The sequence below is a fragment of the Corvus cornix genome, chromosome 23 (assembly GCF_000738735.6).
Source record: "Corvus cornix cornix isolate S_Up_H32 chromosome 23, ASM73873v5, whole genome shotgun sequence".
In the NCBI taxonomy this organism is placed as follows: domain Eukaryota; kingdom Metazoa; phylum Chordata; class Aves; order Passeriformes; family Corvidae; genus Corvus; species Corvus cornix.
Window position 1 is genome coordinate 2890052 of NC_046352.1, and position 7886 is coordinate 2897937.

Consider the following 7886-nt stretch of genomic DNA (forward strand, 5'->3'; position numbering starts at 1 on the left):
AGCCTTTGAAGCCTTGGCCAGGTTGCTGGCACCAGATCATTGGTGCCCACAGATGCCAACTGCCAGGGGCAGAACCTGTGGTTGGGCTTGCATTGCTCTGGGTGTTGCTGGCTGCAATCCTTGTCCATCTTGGGATCTGCTCCTCTGGGGTGCTTTTGGGTTGAGATGAATAAATGCTGTAAGATAATGGATGCCATGGTCAGGTTTGCAATGGCATTATGACAGCACAGCAGCCAAGTAACAACCTTATGAAATATTTAGTTTTATTGCCACTCAGACCTCCACCCTCACCACCCCTCCTACATCTCATGGCAAGAGGAAGGGGGCTACGTGGGGAGATCAGGGACCCTGCTGAGGGGTGGGCAGGGAATGCGGCAGCCCCCCTGCTGCTGAGAAATCCAGGTGGGGAAGGAATCTCCTTGCTATGGGTCTGGAGAGCCAGGCAGGGCTTTGCTCAGCTCCCATCAACACCAAACACAGCCTGCCCCTATTAATTCCCACATCCCCTTCCCGACTCAGGTATGTGAGCAGAGCTCTTCCCTAGTCAAAGATGAACCAGTTCTTCTCCAGCGACCTCTGCTCCTGGGGGTCAGCAACAAACATGCGGTGGAGCAGGGCAATGAGAGCACTGACCAGGAGATCAATGTTTGCATCGGCACTGCCAGGAGCATGTGAGGGGCTTGAGGCAGCAAGGACCCAAGCCAGAAATCTCTGAAAAACTGGTTTTGTAACAAAGGTCCCAGAGCTCCTTCAGGAAGCATTCACTGTGAGTCTGGGCAAGGTCTCCACCCCAGGGACCACTTGTTGCACATAGTGACATGGTTCTGCTTGAGGACCTCAACACAAGAGCTGCCCCCTCGCCCCCCAGCTACACCACACTTCCAGCTGTGCTTGTGTTTTGCTCTGCCATACATCCTTTGTGTTTCCCTAACGAGCACAGGAGGCTCAGACACAGCTCCCCATTACCTGTTCTTTAGCACCCCTGTTGAAGGCAGCAGCTGCCTGGTTTTGTTACTGGTTCAACCTGGCCAGGACAATTGCTGGGGTCACCTCCCGAGGTCCCAGGCAGGGGCCCAGGACTGTCATACAGGCGGCTGCCAAACACACTCTCCGAAGGCACGCATTAAGGCACCAGTGCTGCTGATGAACAATTATTCACTTTTACCTGCTCTCTCTGTACAGTGCCTGCCTGATGATGAGGGCAAACCAAACCCCTGGGCCTCTCATGGACACACCAGAATTGTCCTTGCAAGACGTCCAAGACCTGCCTGAGTTCTCCACTGCCCCAGACCACAATCAGCACCTTCGCAGCTCTGGGGTCCTGCCCAGCAGCACCCTCAGAGCCCTACGAGCTGTGGGAAACCCCCAGCAGCTACCCTGCTCTGCCACCTTCTCTCACCTTCTCTGGAAGCCTCCCAGCACAACACAGCGGTGCTCAGGAAGGAGAAAACAGAGGTGCAACAGACTCTGGGGGGGCAGTAGGCCAGTGCAGCCTGGAGCTGGGGACTGTAGGGCTGCTGGGGGCTGTTGCCTGTCCTCTGCCCCTCACGGAACATGCTGGGCAAACTGGGGTCATGGGAACACATTAGGCTTAGAGCAGAGGAAACCTGCAACACTGACAGACAAAAGGAAGGAAATACAAAATGCAGAGCCAGGAGGATGGTCCCTGGCAGCAACTGGGAGTGAAGCTGTGTTTCCACCCAAAAATGAGAAACTGTGCAAAATCCAGGCAGGAAGGGTTGTGAGTCGGCCTGTACAGAACCGCAGGCAAGAATGTCCCTCGCTCGTCTAGTCCATATAATGTCAAGTCTTCATTCATCTGAAAGAGGTGATTGCTAGGAAAAATTGGATTGGACATGCTGTATTTTGCAGTTATGTTCCAGTTCATTCTTGCGCTTCAAGGACGCTGCTCCTGGAAGTTCTGTATTTATTTTCCACCAGATCCATTTCATGGAGGGATATGCAGAGGTATAGAGGGTTGATCCATTCAAATCTCTTCATCCCACTCAAAAGGCAAGAGCTGATCGTTTATTCTAATTTATTTCTGTTAAATATGGCATTTAAGGGTGGGACTCATTAAATGAATTTTTATTCATTTTCTTTTAATATTACCCTGCCACCTGTCTTTAGGAATTTTTCCTCTGAATTCCCACAACTCAGACCTCTTTGATTTCCAGGTTTAATTAACAATGCTCATTAAATGAATTTTTATTCCACTCTTCCCGCCCCGAGCTACAGCTCCCTTCATTTTCCCCTTCACCCCCAGCTGCAACACGCCGGTGCTGTGTGATCGACATCAACAAACACAACCCCCCATCGCTGGGCGGGACGTTCCATTGGCAGCGCGTGTTTTGCGTGGAGCAGAGCACAAAGGGTGGCGTGTCACCGCGGATCCTCGCGGTCTCACCGTGCCACCCGCAGGATGCCGGCCAGGCACCCGGACACCACGGTCACGGCTCCCCGCGGCCCACGGGCGCCGTGGCCGGGCTGTGGCCCATCCACACGGGCACACGCACACACTCGCCCGCTCTCACACCCCGACACACACTCGCACCGCCCCGATATCACGGGCACGCAGGCGTGGCCCCACGGCCCCACGGCGGAGCGGGGATCCGGGCAGACGAGAAGGCCCCGCCAGAGGCACTGGGTTACCCCAATGACATCCCCCCCCCGGGCCCGCAACACCGGGTTCCTGAGCGCGGCACCGGGCACCGGACACCAGCGAGGGCGAACCGCCTCTCCATCCCTCCCTCACTCTCGGTTTGGGCCCTCCCTCCGGGGCAAGACGAGGCGCCCTCCTCCATCCTTCCCTCCGCCTTTCCCTCCCTCCCTCCGCCTCTCTCTCCCTCCCTCGGGTGCAACAGAGCCAGGGAAAAACGGGGAGCACCGACGGTCAGCATGCCTGCCTCCCCTGTCTGGGGGTGCTCCGGGCCTGACTCCCTGCCCGAAGGGACGGACGCGAGGGTGAGCGCGCTTCACCCTCCTCCCCGACGGGGAGCGGGAGCTGCAGCCCGGACTGGGGACAGAAGATGACGGCGGGAGCGGGGCTCGGGGCCGGTCCCGCCGGGAGAGCTCGGGGCTCCTCCCGGGGTTGCGGGGCCCCTACGGGAGAGCAGCGAGGGCCCCGGCGGCAGCTGCGACCTCCTGCGACGCGGGTGTGCTGCGGGGCCGCGGCGATGCTCTACGGTTTGACTTTATTAGCCCGAGCCGGGGCGGATCGCCCCGGGCCGCACCGGGGAGCAAACCCCGAGGGTCGGGAGAGCCCAAGGGTGCTCCCCCCGGTGCCACCCGGGGTGCCCCCGCCCCGGGCTGCGCTGCCTGAGAGTCCTGTCTGGTGCTACCCCCGCGCCCGTCGGGCGGCCCCGCTCCCCTGTCGCACGGTACCGCACACCAGGCGGCCGGGGCGGGGGGCGAGGGGCGAGGGGTACCCGCAGCCCCCCTGGGAGCGTGGCCGGGGACGCGCCGCCCGCTCCCGCGGGGCCCCGACGGCTCCCGACAGCGGGCGCGGCGGGCGCCAGTTATAGCGGCGGGGGCGCGCCCGCCGCCCCGGGAGCGCGCGTCAGGGCGCGGGACGCCGGAGCGGCGTCTCCCATCGCCCGCCCGCTCCTCTGCGCCGGCCCCGACTCCATGCACGTGGCAAGCCCCGGGCCGGGCCGGGCCCCGGGGGCGCCCCCGTCTCCGCCCCTCTATCCCCCGTGCTCGTCCCGCACTCACCATGCCCGGGTAGCTGTGCACAAGCATCGGTGCGGGCCGGGCACGGACTCCCGGCCCTAGCCCCCCTGGCCCCCGACCCCCCGTCCCGTCCCGTCCCGCGGCGCCCCGGGCAGCCCCTCGGCGCGGTCCTGCGGCGGCGAAAACAGCGGCGGTGAGGCGGCGCCGAGCCGTAGGGCGCCCTGGTTGAGCGATGGCAGCTGCGGCAGGCGGGCCCCGGCGGGTACGGAGGGGGGAAGTAGGGCGGCTGGAAGTCGGCGGCGGGCGTGTGGCAGAGCGGCGGGTCCGCCAGGTGCGGGTAAGCGGCTCCTGGCCCTGCGGGTAGGGGCAACGGCGGCTGCCCGCGCTGCGGGGGCCAGGCCGGCTGCTGGTGCTGGTGCAGAGGGCTGAGCGCCGCGTACGGGGGTCGAGCCCCAGGGGCGCGGTGGGTCTGAGAGAGCAGCCCCGGCTCGTCCTGCCGGAGGCCGTGGCCGCCGTCGGGCAGCCCGTGGAGCAGGCGGGGCACGGCGGGTACTCGCGGCTACCTGGATGTCTTCGAGGCCGTGGTGGCCGAGGCCGTGGAGGCCAGCGGGCCGTCGGCGCCCGTCGCCGCGCAACCAACCCACCCCGGGCACCCTCCCGGCGCTCCCGCCGTCCCCCCGGCGTGGGACCCGACTCTTCCCGGCCGGGAGTCCCCGGTCGCGCAGGCATCGGGATCTGTCGAGAGCCCCAGTAACGGGAATCCCCTGCCCCGTGTTTCTGCCTGCCCGGGGGTACGGACAAGCGCTGCCGCGGCCCGATCCACCCGCTGCCCCCGGCCAGAAGGAATTCTGAGGGCACGAAAGCACCGAGGAAAGAGCCGTCAGCCGGCTCCTGGCACCGGCTGCTCGCGGCGCGGGGACTTACCTTTCTTGATCACGGACTGATCGAGCAGGTTCATCCCGCCGTCGTCCACGGCCTGACCCCGAAGGCAGGAGTGGGGCCCGGTCCGGTGCCGCTTCCCCGGCTGAGCCGCCGCGCTCCCCGACGGGCGGGGGGCGGCCCGCGGGAGGGCGGACGCGGGGGGACCCGACGCTGGGGAGCTGGCCCGCCGGGACCCGCCGCTTTCGTTTAAGTCTCGCCGGGGACAGCAGCGAACCCTTGAAGGAGCGGCGGCCGCGGTACGCCCGAGGGAGAGCAGCAGGCCGGGGGGGGTGGGCGCGCGGGGTGGCCCCGGCGCTCCCCGACAGCAGAGTTCGCCAGTCCGGGGCCTTCGGTACCGGGCCGCCGAGAGCCGCCGGGGCATCTCCGGGCTTTCCACGCAAACCGTACGCGGCCGCCGGCCCCCGTCGCCGGGCGCGGGGCTCCGACCGGGGGCGGCGGGACCGGGAGCACCGGGAGCTAACGGGCCCGATCCGCCGCGGCCCAGGGCGGTGTGAAGCTGTTCGCGGCCCGCGCTGCCTAGCTGCGCCACCTCTTCGTCTCTGTTAGAAGTGTCCTTCCCCTCGCTACCAGTCCCGCCGGAGCCGCCCGGGGGACCGCGGGACCCTCCCGGCTGCAAGGACGGGCAGCACCGGCCCCAACGGTTTCTGGAGCGGCAGACGGGGGTCTCCGCAGAGCCGGGTTTTGCCGAGGAGGGGGACGCCCCGTTCCCCGCGCCGGCGGGGAAGGCTGTTCCTCCCCTCCAGTCCCGGAGCGAAGCCAGCCCGGGGGCAGAACCGGGCGCGGGAGAGCCCGGGGGCCGTGCGGGACCTCTGCCCGCAAATATTTGAAGGAGTTGAGCTGTTCTACCCACCGGTTCACTGGGATGCGGGGGGGCAGTCGAACGCTCCCGGGCCCCCCTTCTCGCTCTCCCAACGCCCCGGCAGAAGGTCTAGTACAGAGGAGAAGCCAAGAGCAGTGCTGGAAGATTCCATAGTAGGGATCGCTCCGAGCACCGCACCACCGGGGGTCGGAGGTTTAACGCGTCCTTCCCATCCACATATTTCTGTAAAAAATCGCGGGGGCTGTGGCACCTACTGGCCCACGTTACCGATCCGCACCGGCGGCTGCGGTTCATTCACGGGAGATTTTCGTGCAGTTACCGGGGATCGGCTACGGCCGGGACCAGCACCGGGACTGAGCCGGGAGCGCCGCTCCCCCCGTGAAACGCCCAGTGGCAGCTGGGGGACAACCACACGATCCGGGTCATTAATGTCCCGCTGGCAGCCGCGTGTTCCTAGAACAGCCATTTCTAGGGAGCACTCACGCCCGAGTGTCTAATGAAACGCCTCTCCAGCATTCTGATTAAAGCTCAATTAACGTCGAGGGTTCCGGGGTGCTCCTGCCCGGCCCAAGCACCCCTCAGCTTCCTGCAACCATTCCAACGAACACTGTAACTCCAACCGAACTTCCAGACAAACATTCCCACTGCGGGGTGTTTCCCGATAGAAGACGAAGAATTCTAACTTATGGCGCGTTTGGAAAAAGGAGGGGGAAAACCTAGACTAGAGGACTAGAGAATGTTCAGGCAAAAACCAGACACTAAACAACGACAAATCCTCTAATTTTACTTTCTTTTCTTTTTTTTTTCTTTTATTTTTTCTTTTTTTTTTTTCTTTTCATGGGCACAGGGGCTGCGGTCGACCTCTTTGCACCATTCCCACCTTCAGCCAGAGATATTTAACATTAAAAAATTAAAAAAAAACCCAAACGAGAACGAGCGTGGGAAGAGCAAGTGTCCATAATAGAAAAAAATCAAAATAATAAAAAGAAGGCAAAAAAAGGTAAGGAAAAAATATATTCTTTGGATTTATCGATTTCTCCAGCAAACTCGGAGCTTCGCGCTCCAAACACAGGAATGATGGCTCCGTCCCGCCGCTTCCAGTGTGGCTGCCCAATTCCCCCCACAAACACGCTCCTGGGATGACGGAGCAGTGCCGGGACAGAGCCCCGCTGCTGCCGCCGCTCCAAGAAACCCCCGGAAAGGGGAGCGTGGCCATCGGCTTCGGTCCCCGTTCTCCCGAGCCCCGACAGCGGGGTGGATAATTCCTCAGATTTCTTTTGAGCTGAACTCGCCCGTTTGGGAGCTTCCAGGGGCAGGGATTCCCCGGGCCGAGTGGAGGGCAGAGGCGTTTGATCCGGGATTCCCGGCTGCAGCTTCTGAGAACCACCACATTTTATATATTCTTAAAAATTAAATAAAGCCGAATGTAAAGGAATTTCTCGGCTCTGGCCCCGCTGAGGCTCCGAACACAGCTCAAAGCTGACAGAGACAGCGGAGTCAGATCGTTTTAATTTAATTTTATTTTTCCTGGGGTGTCATTCGCCTGCGGGGGCCCGGGGCCCTGCTGCCCAGCCGTCCCCTCGGGCACCTTCTGCTCGGGACCCGCCGGGAGCTGCCTTAGGACAAAACTGTGCTTTTTAGGGTTTACTCTCCCTCCCTTCAGAGAGGGGGTCCTCGACCGACAGCCATTCCGTCAGGAATTCCAGGATTAATCGGTATTTGGGATCTCGGTGCGATTGCAACTAATTAGGCGAGAGATATCTGTTTTCACACGCACAGGTTTCTATCAGGTTTCTGTAGATCTGGGGATTTGGGGTAGGTGATTAATATTTTGTTGAACCAGGACAACAGTATCTCGCGTTCCGAGCTCCTCCTGACCGGGGACTAAATGCGGCTCCAAGGACAGGAGTTAAAAGGGCCCGGGATACGGGAGGGGACAGGCTGCGGGGACAGCGCAGGGCTGCGGGCTCTTCCCTCCGGCCCGTCCGCGCGGGGGACATCGGCAGTGACCCCCCTGCCGTGGGGATGGCCCCGAAATTCCGAGGCTCCGGGCAGCATCTTCCCCGCGCCGGGCAGCGCAGCCCCGCGCCCGCGGCGGTATTTAAGAAGGGAAGGAGGGAAAACACACACGCAGCCAGGGATGCTCCCCACACAGCGCCGTCTCAGAGACCCCCACAAAATCCCTGGAATTACATTAACTGCTGGAACCATGGAAGTTGGGGCCGGTGCGCTGCAGGCTCGAGGAAACACTCCGCGGGGAGAGGGTGTCAGTGCACCGTCTGGGGCGAATCCCCCCTTTTCCTCTCCACTTGCTAAATTCGGGGTTACCTGCAGCCAAACCGCGCAGCCACCGCCGGGACTGCAGGATGGGGGTCCCGGGGCGGTTCCCCGAACACTTGATCTGCCTCCCTGGGCTGCCCCCGCCGCCGGGACCCGGCGTCCCGGCCGCGAT

At 62.7% G+C, this 7886-nt stretch overlaps 1 protein-coding gene across 1 annotated transcript; it reads right to left on the reverse strand.

The window, feature by feature from the left end:
• Window positions 1-540: 540 nt before the first annotated feature.
• LOC120411193 (collagen alpha-1(III) chain-like) lies at window positions 541-5900 on the reverse strand. The gene is made up of 6 exons (XM_039564573.1): window positions 5689-5900; window positions 4597-5423; window positions 3385-4520; window positions 2980-3102; window positions 2408-2643; window positions 541-658 (listed from the first exon to the last, which is right to left on the reverse strand). The coding sequence occupies exons 1-6, from the start codon at window positions 5898-5900 to the stop codon at window positions 541-543; spliced, it is 2652 nt and encodes an 883-aa protein (XP_039420507.1).
• Between the last annotated feature and the right edge of the window lie 1986 nt (window positions 5901-7886).

Excerpts from the sequence above, each read along its gene's own strand:
- LOC120411193 (XM_039564573.1), bottom strand. The coding sequence starts at position 5,900 with ATGGCTGTTCTAGGAACACGCGGCTGCCAGCGGGACATTAATGACCCG. Across the intron at positions 4,521-4,596 it reads TCAGTCCGTGATCAAGAAAG|AATTCCTTCTGGCCGGGGGC; the intron begins GTAAGTCCCCGC and ends TCGTGCCCTCAG. Across the intron at positions 3,103-3,384 it reads CCCCGGCCGCCTGGTGTGCG|GGGCCCCGCAACCCCGGGAG; the intron begins GTACCGTGCGAC and ends GCTCTCCCGTAG.